Source organism: Lissotriton vulgaris, unplaced genomic scaffold (assembly GCF_964263255.1).
Source record: "Lissotriton vulgaris unplaced genomic scaffold, aLisVul1.2 SCAFFOLD_485, whole genome shotgun sequence".
Lineage (NCBI taxonomy): Eukaryota > Metazoa > Chordata > Amphibia > Caudata > Salamandridae > Lissotriton > Lissotriton vulgaris.
In genome coordinates, this window is record NW_028244829.1 from 961,971 (window position 1) to 979,796 (window position 17,826).

At 44.2% G+C, this 17,826-nt stretch overlaps 1 protein-coding gene across 3 annotated transcripts in view; it reads left to right on the forward strand.

Annotated features, from left to right (window-relative positions):
• LOC147666710 (actin-related protein 3B-like) overlaps window positions 1-17,826 on the forward strand; it is a 605,074-nt gene that overhangs the window by 336,996 nt on the left and 250,252 nt on the right. For all 3 annotated transcript variants that reach the window (XM_086948942.1, XM_086948944.1, XM_086948943.1), the window contains 2 exons: window positions 3,556-3,651; window positions 9,140-9,247. In XM_086948942.1, coding sequence (XP_086805068.1) covers window positions 3,556-3,651; window positions 9,140-9,247 — 204 coding nt within the window. The remainder of the gene's footprint in view (window positions 1-3,555; window positions 3,652-9,139; window positions 9,248-17,826) is intronic.

The window sequence follows — 17,826 nt, forward strand, 5'->3', positions numbered from 1 at the left end:
TGTTTCAGCACCCAGGCTAATGTGCTGCATAGCTAAATACATATAAGGTCCCAAAGGCGAGACCGATTGCATTGGAAATGCTTGTTTTTTGCTGTGTGTTACTTAGGAGCACAAAAATGTTTCTGGATTGGGTGCATACTGACCGCTCTACAAAACTACTGAAAAATAATTGAGAATTGAAACAAATCAAAGTGATCATGCGTTACAGTCTTCATCGCATTCATTCATATGTATCTTGGCACCAACCACTATTCAGTGTGGCAAAAGTCAGTGGAAATGGTGGAACCCAACATAAAACAATGCTCAACTGCAACTAAATTCCAGTTCAGTCATCTTTGGTTGGTATTCTGGGTTAATTTTTAAGAATATAAATGTAACTCATACGGCCACATGCATCAGTGTTACATTTTGCGATTTCTTAATTGCGAAAATTAAGGAATCGCAATTAAGAAATCGCAAAATGCTATGCATTAAGAAATCGCAATATTTTTTGCGATCCCTTAATTTTCCATAATTGCGATTCACAACTTGCGAATCGCAATTATGGAATCCCTTCCCATTGATTCCTATGGGCCTAGAGGACCATAGGAATGAATGGGAAGGCATTCTCATTTTGCGATTCGCAATTAAGGAATCGCAAAATGAGAATGCTATTTCAAGGGTGCACCTCTGAAATTTAACTTTAAGAACATTTTTCACACACACATGCCCCAAGGGCATGTGTGTGTGTAAAATGAAACTATCAAAAATGCCCTTTTGTGCATTTTTGAAAGTTTTAGCAAATTACCATGAAGTTTAACTTCATGGTAATTTACCTCTTCCTATTTGCGAGTTCGCAAAAAAAAAATATTCATGCATTGTATTTAAGAAATCACAAATTGCGATTTCTTAAATGCAATCGCAATTTAAGAAATCACAACATAATTGCGATTCCTTAAATAGCAAAAAAATAAAAAAACATGATGCATCTCAAAAAAGGAAATTGCATTCGCAAACAGCCGAATTTTGCGATTCGCACCGTTTGCGAATGCAATTTACCTTGATGCATGTGGGCAATAGTGTTTTGTTTTCAGTCGCAGACACTCCTGCGTGATCTGATTTAATTTAGTTGTGTATAATTACTTTTAATTGTTTTTCTAACAACTAGAAAAGGCGCCCAATATTACAAAAATAAAATGTGGGCTGAACATATATGTATATATATATATAGAAGGAAGGTCTTATAAAATAAACGGATTAGGTATCGCTACAGGTTACACTCACATTAATATTATACTGACACACACACACACATGCACACATCCAGCCCCCCCCCCCCCCCCCCCACACACACACACCGGACAAATAGATTAAGAAAGTAAACCAAGATGACTATTTCAGACTAATAGGACTTCAATATTTCTCCACATTGAGATGCAATGCCATTGAGCTTCGGTTGTTACTGTACAAAAAGGCTACCACAAAAAATATCTGGACGTCGTCTGTTCCAGTCTGAACTCTTTCATTATTTTCGGATCTCAGCTGTTGTAAAGCTGTATACAACTCAAGCATTTTGAATCAGGAATGTAAGGAAGCCCAAAAATTCGAAACTGATTTAATTAGAGATTAATGAGCAGTGTGCCTCGTATGCACGGTTTCCGGCCAGAAAGGAGAAAGATTCTCTGCTAATAAAACCTTTCCAATGAAATATATACCCTGGCGGCACATATAAAAAAATATAACTTCAGATTTCAAGGATGTTATAGGAGTAGTCATTTTCTCTGCAATTATCTGCCATTAAAATTCTATGAAATGTAAGTCTGGCCCAGTTACAGCACTGCCTCCCACTCTTCACTGCTGAGTTTGGAGTCAAGTTGATTGCTTTTGGCTTGAATACTTAGAGACTCCTTGACATATCTTGTGTTGAAATTGCTGTAAGTGTTGAAGTTTTTAAAGATGAATATTGCAACCATTTTGGCTGGAATTCAAGCCTAAAACAAAACAAGAACAGTGTTTTGGATGTCATATCTTCGATATTGCAAAATGTTAAACGATGCATTTGATTTTACGTTTTGAAAAATCTGCCCATATCAGTGCTTAATTTGAGCCGATGGTTTCTCGAGTACTTGATTGTCAACATCGGCACTTATAACAATCTTCGACATGGTTGTGTTGTTTGCTTGATTTAGAGAAGAACACAACAACTGCTGTTTATTATTTCAATATACATAAAAAATGACTAATACCTGCCACCCAGGCCATTGTTGTAGATTTAGGGGTCTGGAATAGTCTGAACTGTGACACTTGTTGTAACCGTGTGATGGTTAGTAGTTGTGTGGGTGCTATCATTCGCAGCGCTGGTAGGGGCAATGTGTGGTGCAAGTAGCAGTGGCCTCCTGACCAAGGCTCTGGCATTTATTTTGTATTTTATTCATTTTTTTGCAAATTATGTACTGGCCCATATGCACATACAATCTGTAATGGCCATTCATCAACTCACACTATCAGTACTCTGTTTTGGGTAGCGTCACTCTCTCTTTCTCTCTCTCTCTCGCTCTCTCTCTCTCTCTGTCTCTCTTTCTCTCTCTCTCTCTCTCTCTCTCTCTCTATCTCCCTCTATCTCTCTCTCTCGCTCTCTCTCTATCTATCTCTCTTGCTATCTCTCTCTATCTCGCTCTATATCTCTTTCTCTCTCTCTCTCGCTATCATTCTCTCTTGCTCTCTTCTATCTATCTCTCCATATCTATCTATCTATCTATCTATCTATCTATCTATCTATCTATCTATCTATCTATCTATCTATCTATCTATCTCTCCATATCTATCTATCTATCTATCTATCTATCTATCTATCTATCTATCTATCTATCTATCTATCTATCTCTGTCTCTGTCTATCTCGATCTACTGTCTCTGCCTGTCTCTATCTCAATCTGTTTCTGTCTGTCTCTCTATGTCTATATATGTATGCCTCTGTATGTCTTTGTCTCTATCTGTCTCTGTCTGTCTCTGTCTCCATCTATCTCTACAGTAACAAAGAAGTAAAGAAGTTTTATGCTTGAAACAATTGTCCTATTTGCCGGTGGAAATCCAATTTTTCTCTACTCATAACCTAGTTATCCCTCAATTACGTAGAGGTGGTATGCAAGCGCCCCTGGTTGTGCTGCTATCCACTCCATTGGAATGCTCAACGGAAGTCTACTAGGATCTTAATGGTGAATAGTATAGACACAGAGATTCAGAGTTCGTTTCGTTGTCACAACATTTCTGCATTGTAGTCTGTTTTCTATTCATGAGATACACACGCATTAAAACGGTTAGCACCAAGAATATTAATGTTGTATTGTTCTGTACTTACGTAGGCTGTGTTACTAAAGGTTGTTTAGACTACAAAAAAATATTCTGGCCCGAATGATTACAAGATGCTAACTTATGGCTATAACAGTTTGAATGACATACAATACAAGTCTACCATTGATTAATGCCCAAGATCCTTGCTTGTTATAGCATCGTACATGTCATTTCTGAACTATTTGTAAGTGTTTGTGATAACATGCGACTGTATTTCTCTCTGCAGACCGAGCCTCCATTGAATACTCCTGAAAACAGGGAGTACCTTGCAGAAATCATGTTTGAATCATTCAACATACCAGGGCTTTACATTGCAGTACAGGTAAATAAATAAAGTCCAGATACAGGTTATAATGTAGCCATATATGATATGAGTGTTAAAATGTAAAGTATACTTGATAGATAATTCGCCTGATTACAGTAAGTAGCATAATCATTTGACCAAACAATGTCGATGTCCATCCAAAATGCACGATTATTACCGACAACCAGATTTTCTTAATAGTACATTGGGGGACAATTTTGCCTTTGTACCTTCTGCATCAAATGTCTGAAGCCGGGGTGGTGAACAATGCCTTTATATGGCCCACTGGCAGTGCTTCATTTGAGCCGGTGATTTCCAGTGTTCGGCACCGGCACTTAATTGCCAGAACCTGCACTTAGGCCAGCTGCCACATGGTGGAGATGTTTGTGTCACTTAAAAATGAGCAGAGGAACAGTTGTTTGTTAAATCTGATACCTACCACCCAAGCCATTATTAAAGCTTTGGCGGACTCGAACAGTCTGAATTGTCACACTTCAGGGTGATGGTTAGTAGTTGTGTAATTACAGAGGCAATGTGTGGTGCAAACTGCCGTGGCCTCCTGATGAGGACCCAACATTTATTTTTTTTACAAATTAAGCACTGCCCACTGGGCATGTTGTATTAGGAGTGGAAATTCCTTCTCACCAAGACCCACGTCTGCAAAGAAGCCTATTTTGTAATGGAAAGTGATGTACACTATGGTAGCATTGTTACCTTTGCGTCTATCGTCACTGTAGCCAGAGCAGCCTACGTTGATTTGACATTGGTGGACGGTTATGACAGGGATCTGAACCTCATATCCTCGGGGGATGGTTGCACAGGAATAGCTGAGAACTGCTCACTCTGTCAGTTAGGAGTGAAGTCTCAAAGCGGTGGAATTTTTCTTTTCCTCTGGGCCAAATCAAATTTTCAAAAAAAGATGATATGCAAGTCTGTTTGGAAAGATGATCCATCACACTGGCAGGCCGGCATGGCTTGAATAGAATAGACGCCCCTGGGATGGCCCATCATAATCGGAATGTGATTTAGTCAGAACTTTACTAGAATAAATCGATGTCGTGGATTTGACACAAATGTTTAGTATGAATTTACATCGAATGTAATTGTAGGGACCATCATATATAATTTTAGGGAAACAACCATTACAACGCAGTCATTACAACGTACTACCTTTACAGCGCAGTCATTACAACGCAACATCCTTTACATTTTATGCCATTACAGCGCATGGCACTACAATCCATGCGATTACAACGCATGCCACTACAACTCATGCCATTACATGCATTATATGGTAAGTAATGGGAAATAGTAATTTTTACCCCTGAACTATTCAACACTTACCCTACTGTTGCAGTCACTGGAGTGGGAATAGTAATTTATTCCCCTACACTATCCAACACTTACACTACTGTTGCCATAAAAGTGTTATGCGTTGTAATGGTATATGTTGTTATGGTATGCGTTGTAATGGAATGCATTGTAAGTGTAGTTTCTAAAAATGTGTTGTGATGGCATGTGTTGTAAAATCATGCGCTGTAATGGATGTTGCAATGTAAAAACTGTATTGTAAAGGCATGTGTTGTAAAAGGTTGTGTTGTAATATGTCCTATTCATAATTTTACCATAGGTTTGTTACAATTATTTTCTATTCTCTCTCTTTCTCTCTCTCTCTCTCTCTCTCTCTCTCTCTCCCTCCTCTCTCTCTCTCTCTCTCTCTCTCTCTCTCTCTCTCTCTCTCTCTCTCTATCTTTCATAAAAATACCCTTCTTATTCTCACTTTAGAGATTGTTAAGCAGTTAGCCAGGATGTCAAACAGAACCTGCAAACCGATAGACCTCAGAGTATTTTTTACATATTGTAGCCATGTAAACTTGTGCGCTTCTCCAAGGTTTAGGCACTCGCTCATAATGCGCCAGGCCAGGTTTACAGTCTCCCTTCTCCACACTGAGTGCCACATTAATATTAGGGCTAAGCGCAGAAAATCTGTTATATACGGTACATCCAACTCAGTATGACAATTAAAGTTTGAGCAGCCTCTGGGGAGGGCTACCTACCAGTTTCTTGAGGAAAATATCCTCAATACTTTGGAGAGCAACTACATCCGCCATGCCCCACACACCTTCCCGGTATGTGGCTATAGAGATGGCTTTGGCCATGTAGATCTTTTTAATTGCCTTGAGCGGTTTGGCTCCAAGCTTTTTAATGAAGGTAAATAAGGTCGCAATGCTTTTTTTGCCAGTAGAAGACCTTTATTGGCTATCCTGTGATCCCATGTGTGCATTCTGTCAAACAAGACCCCTAGATAGGAAAAGGTTTCCGTCAATTCCAATTTGCGGCTATCTATATGCAAGAATGAGAGTTTCTTCAGCCACTGCCCTGTTACTAATATGAAGGATTTTTCTTCATTAACCTGAAGGTCAAGGTTTTTCATAAATTTTGCATACTCATCTATGAGTTTCTGCAGTGCCAACATGGTCTGGGCTATTAGCACTGCATCATCTGCTTAGAGGAGTATTGGGACACGTGCTGAGTCCACTTTGGGAACGTCTAGAGTTGTTCCTAATAGGGCTGCTTCAACATCATTTCTGTAAATTGAGAACAGGAAGGGCACAAGAACGCACCCTTGCCTTCCTCCACTTTAATGTGGAGCTGCAGCATACATTCCCGTGATTTCCATACCGGACACAAGCTGTAGTTTGAGAGTACAGTTGTCGGATTAAAGTTATCATTGTTTCTTCTACGCCCATCTCTTATGTAACTCTCCACAGCTAGGAATGGGAGACTCCGTCAATGGCTGCTGATAAATCCGTAAAAGCTGTATAGACTTTGCCTTTTTTGATCAGCGTGTTTTTTTCTGTTATCAAGCTCAAATTTAGGCATTGATCCAGTGTACCTCTCTCCTTCTTAAAACCGTACTATGCAGGTATTAAGATATTCCTCTCCTTGCCCACTCCTAATCTATTCAATGATAAACAACCCATCAATTTAGCTGTCCCCTCTAAAAAGGGATATTGGTCTGTAGTTTTTTGGCAACAACTTATCCTTTTTTTGTAAATGGGGATTATCATTGTAGTTTTGCAGGAGTCTGGCAGCCCCACCTAAGCAATAGCTTTAAAAACACTGATCAATAATGGTTTCTAAAGGTTTGAATTTTCCAAAAAGGACTCTATGGGTGCCCCATCTGGACCGGGGCCTTATCAGAACTGCACTGCACTAGCCCATGTCTAACCTCAGACATTTCAAAGGCAATATTACCTTTTAGCTCTAACGTTCTATCAATCAATGGAGGTTCCCTAGCCTAAGGTGGCAATCCAAATATGTTACAGAAGTGGGCCACCCATGTGTCTTCATCCACATGGGTGTCTAAGGTAGGATCTGTACCATCTTTCAGGAATGGAGTATTGATTCCAGACCAGAATTCCCTAGAGTTTTTTAGATCACTGCCTGACGCAGGTAATCCCATGCCCCCTCCTTTAGAGTTTTAAGTTTAGTCTCCGTACTTCTTTATCTTGATATTGTGAGTTCCTAACTAGGGGCCATATGTAGGTAAAACGGTTTTTGCGATTCTCAAATTGTGATTTTTAGGGAATCGCAATCAGAGAATTGCAAAACGCAATGTAGGTAGGATTTGCAAAATATTTTGCGAATCCTACATATTCCTTATTTGCGAATCGCGAATTGAGATTCGCAAATTAGGAATACCTTCCTATTCATTCCTATGGGCTAGAAGGCCCATAGGAATGAATGGGAAGACATTCTCAATTTGTGATTCAAAATTAGAGAATCGCAAATTTAGAATGCAATTTCAAGGTTGCAGGTCAATAGGACACCCTGTTGCACCCCTGAAATAAGCATGTGTGCACATGTGGTGCACAGACTTGCGCTAAGGGCATATGTGTGTGCGCCACATGGCACTTTGAAAAATGCAAAAAGAAATCGCAAATTACCACCAACCTGAAGTTGGTGGTAATGTGCGATTCCTTAAGCCACAATCGCACACAACTTGGGTGCTTCCTACATCGCATTTAAGGAATCGCAATTTGGGATTCCTTAAATGCATTAGCAAAATAGGGAATCGCAAATTTTGTGATTCCTTTTTTTGCAAATGGGTTTTTGTCTGCTACATAGCACACTGCCCAAATTGCAAACGCAAATGCTGAAATTCTGCGAATTTCATCGTTTGCAATCGCAATTTGGCTTCCTACATATGGCCCACAGTCATTATCTCTAGGGTCGGTCCTAAGGGCTGAATGTACATTTTTTAATGTAATCATGCAAGCTGCATCAAACCAGCTGTCTGTTGAGGTAGTATCGGGAGGCACTGACCAGGTCAACTTAGTGCTTACTTCCCCCACTAAGATCTCACATGCTGTCACTGCACTACTTGCCTCTATACCAGGGTCTAGACAGCACATTACCTCCTTTTGTTTATTGGCTATAATTAATCAGATAGGTTTCTCCGTATTGATCTTACCCCATTTGCGGACAATTCTATTCTTCCTCTCAATATACGGTATTAATACTCTGGTCATCAAGGGTTTGTGTCTTCCTTCCCAGTTGAAGTTGCCAAGATAAGGCTGTGTGATCACTAAAGTCTAAACATGTTGTTTCAATATTAGTGCAGTGACCATAATCTTGTTCTACCTCATTCGGAATTGACAGTCTCTGTAGGTGTTTGCCATCAATTGAAACTCAAATCCACTAATTTACCTGTGTGTGTGTTTCATCCTCGTTTCGAAGTATAGCCCACACATTTTAATTCTCCACAGAATTAATATTTCCCTTTTTTAGCTATGTAAATGTTTCTTAAAGTCAGCAATCACTAGAAGGTCCATAAGGTTTGGGTGCCTCAGGATGTTGTACCTTGAGGTTATGCTGACAGCCACTTTTATTATTATATTTAATCCAAGTAATTTGCCATAATTCTGAAATATGTTAAAATTTTCGTTTAGTGTGTCAGTAGCTCTTCCCATAACATTTTATTCAAATGGCTCAATTTAGTTAAAATGATTTACCGCGCGTAATGACCACGTTCCTTAAATATTTAAAGAGGTTGTACTACTGAATATCGAACATAGACATATTGTGATATAAGAATATTGTAGACAAATGCTAAATGTCCAAAATATCAAAGGTTAAGTGAGTATAGAGGTAGAGTATATTCACTATTACTAACTCCACATCCTCGCACCTTGAAGATATGTATTTTGTCAAGGTTCATGTATGTGGAGTAAGGGTTAGGAAATGTATACTTACCTTTCGATAATTCAGTTTCGATATGTTGTCCTCAATATTCCATACCACTACATTCTGTCTTTAATATTTGGGGAACACCACATCTGATGGGCTTCACAGTGCGGTGACATAACACCTGAAACCACGTGTGTTTTTGCTGTGCTAACCCTGTTTGTCTCTGAGACAAAACAAGGTCATGCAGCACATGAATATATATATCGTATTACTGGCAAATGTAAGACATCACATTTTTCGTTTGTCTCCTTAGGCTGTTTTGGCTTTAGCAGCATCTTGGACTTCCCGGCAAGTTGGCCAACGCACATTAACAGGCGTGGTGATTGACAGTGGTGATGGTGTTACTCATGTAATTCCGGTGGTATGTATATGTTTCAGCATGCTAGTTATTTTCCAACGAGAGTGGTAACAATTAACTAGTTATGTACTTAGACCGATCATAATAAGCTTTTTGCAATTACCAGATTCAACAAAAAACAACCAATTGGCTTCCTGTAAGTATAATGAAAAGTCTTACTTCACAAGACCGTTAGGTTGGTGGGCCATCAGTGGCATACTTGAGACAGCTTTTATTTCATTTTTAATTAAAAAAAGAAATGTACATGAACCGAAGTCCTCTGATGTCCTCCGTTGTGGACCTCTTCTCAACAGGTCCTCTTCTCAACCGGATGCTGCAGTGCGGGCATCAATCCTGATCCTGGTGCTGCTCTCGTGCTGTTAGAACAGCACCCTAATTGGAGGGAGCGGCTTCAGTCACCCACCTCCGCCTTGTACAGGACCACCTCTCCTTCAGAAAGCAACTGAGGCGTTTTGGATGCGTTGGAGTTTTTTCTGTAGTTTGGCTGTGGTTCCGGCGTAAAGGGTGTTTCCGTAATCCAGTCGGCTAGTGACCAGTGCGTGGGTGACCGTCTTTCTTGTTTCGGTGGGGATCCATCGGAAGATTTTTTTGAGCATGCGTAGGATGTTGAAGCATGAGGATGAGACGGAATTGACTTGTCTGGTCATTGAGAGGGAGGAGTCCAGGATGAAGCCCAGGTTGCGTGCGTGGTCCGTAGGTATAGGTGCGGTTCCCAGTGCCGGTGGCCACCATGAGTCGTCCCAGGCGGAGGGGGATGATCCTAAGATGAGGACTTCCGTTTTGTCCGAGTTCAGTTTTAGCTGGCTGTTCTTCATCCACTCGCCGACTTCTTTCATTCCTTCATGTAAGTTGGTTTTGGCGGTGTTTGGGTCTTTGGTGAGGGAGAGGATCAGCTGGGTATCCTCTGCGTAGGAGATGATGTTGAGGTTGTGTTGGCGTGCGATGGATGCGAGGGGACTCATGTATATGTTGAAGAGGGTGGGACTGAGTGATGATCCTTGTGGAACGCAGCAGATGACTTCGCGGCCTCAGATCTAAAAGGGGGGAGGCGGATTCTCTGGGTTCTTCCGGCAAGGAACGAGATGATCCAGTCCAATGCTTTTCCTTGTATTCCGTCGTTGCTGAGGCGTTGTATGAGGGTGCCATGACAGACTGTGTCGAAGGCTGCAGAGAGGTCAAGTAGGATGAGGGCAGCTGTTTCTCCGTTGTCCAGTAGAGTTCGGATGTCGTCTGTTGCTGCGATGAGGGCGGTTTTGGTGCTGTGTTTGGCTCGGAAGCCGGATTGTGAGGGGTCGAGGGATTTGTTGGCTTCGAGGAAGGCAGCGAGCTGATTGTTGACGGCTTTCTCTATAACCTTGGCAGGGAATGGGAGTAGCGATATGGGGCGGTAGTTCTTAAGTTCAGTAGCTTCTGCTGTGGGTTTCTTTAGGAGGGCGCTGAGTTCGGTATGTTTCCAGCTTTCCGGGAAGGTAGCGGAGTTGAGGGAGCAGTTGATGACGTCTCGGAGATGGGGTGCCATGATGGAGTCTGCTTTGTTGAAAATGTGGTGGGGACATGGGTCGGTTGGCGATCCTGAGTGGATGGAGTTCATCAGACGGATGGTGTCTTCAGTGGTGATTGGGTTCCAGGTGCAGAGGTTGTTCGAGGGGGGTGTTGGTTCGGGGGTGGGTGCAGTGGACTGGTCTCCGGTCTGGTTTTCAAAGCTGTTATGTATGTCGGCGATTTTGTTGTAGAAGAAAGAGGCTAGGGAATCGCAGAGGTCTTGGGAGGGAGTGATGTCGTTGGTGCCGGCGGTGGGCCTGGTGAAATCTTTGACGACGTTGAATAGTTCCTTGCTGTTGTGGGCGTTATTGTCAATTCGATCCTTGAATGCTGATTTCTTGGTGGATCGGATCAGTTGGTGGTGTTTGCGGGTAGCGTTCTTGAAGGTGGTCAGGTTGTCAGTGGTAGGGTTTTTTCTCCAGGCTTTCTCGAGGGTACGACATAACTTCTTGGATTTCTTAAGGTCATCGTTGAACCAGGGGGATTTTTTGTTACCATGCTTGATTTGATGATTCTTCAAGGGTGCTAGTTCGTTTGCGCTGTGGGTGATGCATTGTGTGAGGTTGGTGGCTGCTTGGTTTGGGTCCGATGATTTGGCAGGAGGGTTTTGGTGTAGCGATGTGAAGAGCTGGTCGGCAGTAATTTTGTTCCAGTTTCTTCGGGGAATAGGTTGTGGGGGGTTGTGGGTCATGGTCTTTTTGAAGTTGAAGTGAACGCAGCTGTGGTCCATCCAGTGGAGAGCTGTGGTGTGATTGAAGGAGATGTGCTTGCTGGAGGTAAAGATTGGGTCGAGCGTGTGTCTGGCATAGTGGGTGGGGGTATTGACAAGTTGCTCGAGTCCGAGGTTGGCCAGGTTGTCCAGAAGGGTGGTGGTGTTGGAGTCGTTTTTCTTTTCAAGGTGGTAGTTGAGGTCTCCCAGTAGAATGTAGTCCTCGGAGGGGAGGGCATGTGGGCTGATGAAGTCAGTGATGTCATTGCTGAATTGTGTGCGGGGTCCTGGTGGTCTGTAGATAAGGGTGCCTCTGAGTGTGGTCTTAGGGTCGGTGTGGATCTGGAAATGAAAATGTTCGGCGTTTGTGAGGTAGTCGTCGGAAGTGTTCGTGATTTGGATGGTGTTCCTGTGGACAATGGCGATTCCTCCTCCTGTTTGGTTGGTGCGGTCCTTTCGGATGATCTTGTAGCCATCCGGGATGGCTATGGCGATGTCGGGAGCTGATGAGGCGTTCATCCAGGTTTCTGTAAGGAAGGCAACATCCGGCGATGTAGTGTCGAGTAGGTTCCAGAGTTCAATGGCGTGTCTGTGGACCGAGCGGGTATTGAGCAGGATGCACTTTAGTTGGTTAGTGACGGAGCCCTGTGTGGAGTTTGAGGATTTGGTGTGGGTCCTGATGCAGTCGAACTTGCAGGAGTGGCAGGTGAAGGGTCCATGGGTGTGTCATGGGGCGGCTTGGTAGCAGTAGGGTGGGCGGCCGGGGTTGAGGGCTGAAAGGGATTCGGCATCATATGCTATGCGGGTTGAGTGGGATTTGCGAGGACCAGGGGGACTGGCCCTGGTCGCGGTCCAGGCGCGGACGGGCGTAGACGGGCTTACCTTTGGCGCACCTTCGGAGCGCATGGAGCGCGATCGCTGCGCGTGGACGCTGCGCGCAAAGGCATCTGTCATAAGTGGAAAGTGGAGGGGGAGGGGCGAGGAAGGAGCAGCTGGTAGGCGGAAGCGGGGTGGAGAGGACGGGCTCCGAGGCACAACAACAATCAAATGGCAGCAAAAGTGAAACCGCAACAGGATGGGGCACAAAGTGGGGATACGCTGTGGGAATCGAGCAGAAGAAATAATAATGAAGGTCTAAGCTGAACAATCGAGCGATACAGACTAGGACAGCAAAAAATAATTGATCAATGTTTACGAGAGGCACAGCGCTAAAACGTAAGGCAGGCAGCAGTTATTCAGGCGCAGAGCAGAGAGCGCAGCTCAACGATACCACAGGCACAGGCAGCAGGCAGCAGTTATTCAAGGCGTGAGGCAAGGAGCACAGCTCAGCGATATCACAGGGCAGCAGGGAGCGTGGGGAGCGACCGCTACTGAGAGCGTCAGGATGGTCACAGCGCTTCTGGGGAAGGGGCAAGCCTAAGCAGTCTGTGGGAGGGAGGAGCAGCTGGGAGGCGGGAGCGGGGTGGAGAGGACGGGCTCCGAGGCACAACAACAACCAAATGGCAGCAAAAGTGAAACCGCAACAGGATGGGGCACAAAGTGGGGATAAGCTGTGGGAATCGAGCAAAAGAAATAATAATGAAGGTCTAAGCTAAACAATTGAGCGATACAGACTAGGACAGCAAAAAATAATCGATCAATGTTTACGAGAGGCACAGCGTTAAATCGTAAGGCAGGCAGCAGTTATTCAGGCGCAGAGCAGAGAGCGCAGCTCAACGATACCACAGGCACAGGCACAGGCAGCAGGCAGCTGGGGCTACTGAGAGCAGATCATTCGAAATTGGCGGATAGGGTCAAAGAATCTGAACTCCTTCTTCAAGACCTAAAACCAGCGGTCGTCACAGTAAGACATAAACTGGATGATGCACTGAGGCGGCTGGAGTCCCTGGAAAGGAGGGCAGAGGACACGGAAAGCCGCAACCGGCGCAACAACGTCTGAGTGGTGGGTTTGCTGCAGCGGATTGAGGGGACGGATATGGTTGCATATCTGGAGAATTGGTTTAAAACTACAGTGGCCCCAACGGGTCTATCACCCTTCTTTACACTCGGAAGAGCACATAGGGTCCCGGCCAAACCACCTGCGCCGGGCCGCCCTCCTCGCCCGGTGGTGGCTAGAGTCCTCCATTACAAAGATAGAGATCTCCTTATCCAAAATGCACGCTCTGCTGGTCCTTTTCAAGTGGACAATAGTGCTGTAACGATATTCCCGGATTACACCCAGGAGTTACAAAGGCGTAGGGCATCATACCTATCTGTTAAGAAAGAGCTTAGGGAAGAAGGCATACAGTACTCTTTGCTGTTCCCTGCTAAACTGAGGGTAATAATGGATGGGTCGACGCAGTTCTTCCAGACACCGGATGACGCTTGCTAGTGGCTTGAAAAGTACAGGGCAGGCACGGACCGTAGGACTATGGGGGATAGTTTAATGCCCAAACCACATCTGATGCGCCAATCACAGCGTCTCCGCAAGAAAAATAAACTACAAAAAGAACTGCAACGTGCGCGGATGGCAGCTGATAAGCAAGGAGTACTGGAGGCTACAGCCGCGATCACTGGTTCGCAGCAGGAGGACTCAACCAAGGGGACTGACTCCGAAGGGGATAAGAGGCGATCTGCATCAGAACCGTCGGACGACGAAAGTACCAAGGGCCCGGAGGTGACGCCCAGATCGGCTGATGATCTGTAGGTAGCTTATAGCTGATTGAGATCACGGGAGACGAAATGCCATACTGACATTGGGAAGCCTGGTAACGAATGTGAACTTTATCATTTCGCCTTATTATTGCGGGGTGACGGGGGCGGGGGGCTGGAGCGGGAGCTACCGCCTGTCGGAATCGGACCACAATCCCACTGCCCTTAAGGCAGCCTGTAGTGGCTACTGCAGGATAGTAGTGTGTGTTTTGGTATGGTAGTTTGGACGGGAACTAATGATATGTTATTGGGACCTGTTCTGGGGGGGAGGGTCTGGAAAGTTTTAAGGGGTTCATTGTGTTTGGGGTTTGGCAGTGCTGGTGTGGGCACACAAAACTTAGTGGGGGAGGAGGACTGGAGGAGCTGCAATGGGAACATTACCTGAGTTAAAGTGTATCACATGGAACGTGCGTGGATTACATACCATGTCAAGGTTCACAAGGTACATGCATATTTAATGAGAAGGGGGGTACAAATAGCGTTGTTGCAAGAGACGCATCTTACCAAACAGGAATGCGTCGCCCTACAGAAAAGATGGAGGGGTCAGGTGTTTGGCACAACTTACTCAGCGTTTGCCAGGGGGGCATTAGTGTGGGTGAGGGCGGGAATCCCGTTCCAGGCAACACAAACTGTAGTGGATCCTGAAGGCAGATATGTGGCGGTAGCGGGGAAGCTATATGGTAGAGAGATGGCACTATGTAGCATATACGCTCCGAATGTGGACCAACCCCGATTCTTTGACTCCATATCTAGAAAATAAGCGTATTTCCTGGCGGGTCAGGTGATATTAGGTGGAGATTTTAACTCAATTACGGATGTGGAGCTGGATAGGTCACATCCCCCGTTAGAGGAATCCCAGGTCCGAAAGATGGCAAAGAAGAGAGCGGAGTGGCAGAGTGGGTGGGGGTTAACTGACGTGTGGCGAGTGCAGCACCTTGAGGATAGAGACTACTCCTTCTTTTCTGCTCTTCATGAGCTACATGTTAGAATTGACGCAGTACTGTGCACCCAAACACTGGCACCATTAGCAACACATTCAGAGTACCTAGCAAGGACTATATCTGATCACAATCCACAGTTGGTGTCCTTTAAATGGCCAATAATATCTGGGGGTCAAAAGAAGAGTAAGTAAGTCTAGCAGGAAGGACCACTATACCAAAAACATGCAAGACAGTATCAGTGAGAAATGATATTTAGTGAACGGTCAAGTCAAGACTCAAGAGTACATGGAGAAAAATGTATTGTTCCCATCAGAAGCCACACTGTACCGCCCTTGTTGTCATCATTTGGGATCTCCTTACCCAGGAGACAAGACGGCCGGTAAGTGATTACCGTGACCGAAATGTGATGTGAGGGCAGAACAGAAGGGTATGATAGTGGCTAATGAGAAAAGCAGTGTATTGTGATTGGAGTGGAAAAGTGAAGGGTAATTATAAAATTAGGTGAATGGGTGGAAAAAAGAAATTTTATTAATATCCCCCAAACCCTAAGATTAAAAGGCAGGTGTGGGTGCAGGTTTTAAATAATAACCGCACGTAATGGTGGTCGACATGTTTCTGCATTTCACAAGAAGAGATTTTCTAATGCATTCCTCAGGATCTAAAAAGATACACTACTGCTTTGTAAATAAGATAAATAATGAAAGATATCACCTGAACATCCAGGCGTACTCAACCGTATACTGTCAGTGCATAATGGTAAGGGATCCAACATGTAAAACAAACATACAAACAAACGGAGAAACAAATAGGACATTTAATGTTATACACATTGTTTCTGTTTGTAATCATAATGGCATTGCAATATGTCCATTCATACTTGGACATCATCTCAAGTATACACTCACCCTTGTGTGTAGGTTGAGAGGCTTCACCCCACCTGGCTGCAGCGCAGGTAAAAGGAGCACCGCTCTGAGGATAATCATATAGTATTTACAGGGCGGTTAGTTGTGTGACACTAGACAAAACAAAGTGAAAAATAGAGTGTGCTTCGAGACGGGAGGTAGTCAAGACCTTTTATAAAATCATGTGGTGACCAAGCTAGGCGAAAACGCCATAGTCTCTCACAGTCAATAGAGATGACCACACAGCGTTGATATTATGGGGCTATCGCATTATTAATGGGAGCGTGATAATGTTCTCACTGAGCGCTCAAAACGGGAGTAAAGATGAGTCGTTCTAATAATCCGCCCAACATTTGTATAATCGTGCGTTAATTTACACGGAGAACTGTTATGCATGGAAACCGCTCCGTGTAAACACTGTTTAAGAACGCACAAGTAAGTAGAAGTCAGTGCGAGACCTGCGACGCATCGTATTTGTAAAAGCGGAGTGGCCTCTAGCGGCGTGTGTTGCTCCGTATCTACACAGGACAAGTAAAAGACAAACACCGCGCACATTGGAAAGACATGTCGCGCAGCGATCACTCACCTCTCCGTCGGTGTCTCCGGGCAGTCTTCAGTACTGCTCGGGGGGGCGCCGATCGCGGAGTGAGGTAATGTTTTGTATGATTGTGACTCATCAAACAACACGTGACAGGGCAGTCACGTGACGCTTGGAAGTCTGGGAGTTGTAGTTCGCTCCCAAATTCAGCCTATAATTAGTAGAAAAAATGATCTATGGGTGCGCAGCAGTGTGTCAATATGTACATTGCTTGAGACTCACTCAATGGTGTTTAAGATCACAGCTACTATTGATTCAATAACATACTGTATGCATACAAAAGCGTGGCTGAAAGTTCGCTTTCTGATAGTTGATAGTATACGATGTGTAGTGACATTATGCAGATCAGCCTATAATTAGTAGAAAAATGATCTATGGGTGCGCAGCAGTGTGTCAATATATACATTGCTTGAAACTCACTCAATGGTGTTTAAGATCACAGCTACTATGGATTGAATCACATACTGTATGCATACTAAAGCGTGGCTGATAGATCGCTTTCTGACAGGTGATAGTATACGATGTGTAGTGACATTATGCAGAGCACCACTCAGAGGGACCTTATGCAGTGTACCAATCAAAGGGACATCCAGGGTATAGGCTCATTTAGGCCCTCCTTGTCGCTGTTGAGACGATATACCCATTTTTGTTCAATCTTGAACAAAAAACGGCTGACATCCGCACATGAGTCAGGGATGTGCGGTTGCTCAAGGACTGTCCAGTAGAACTCTTCAGGACCATGACCCTTCTCCAGAAAATGTGCAGTCAGTCTGGTAGCTTGTTTTCGGCACCGCACTGTGCTTTTATGTTCTTGGATACGTGTTCGTACCTTTCTGGTGGTCATTCCGACGTACTGTAATTGGCATGGACATTTGATCAAGTAAATCAAGTTACTACTGTTGCAATTCGTAAACTTGTTTTGTGTCCATGGGCGGTTAGTGCCGATGTCAATCTCAGTGGACTTTTTTGTCTGGGGACAGACGGTACAACTCCTGCACGGATGATGTCCCACCACGGGTGGAAGGTCCCATAGGGTACCCACTTGCCTCACCTCCTTACTGCGGGGGCGTGTGTGGACCAGTTGGTCTTTCAGGTTCGGTCCTCTTTTATATGTGGGAGCACAGTTGCCTCGAAGATATTGTGCCATGATCATGCCATGGACAGAAGTTCTGGAATGGGACTTCTTCAGGATTAGGACT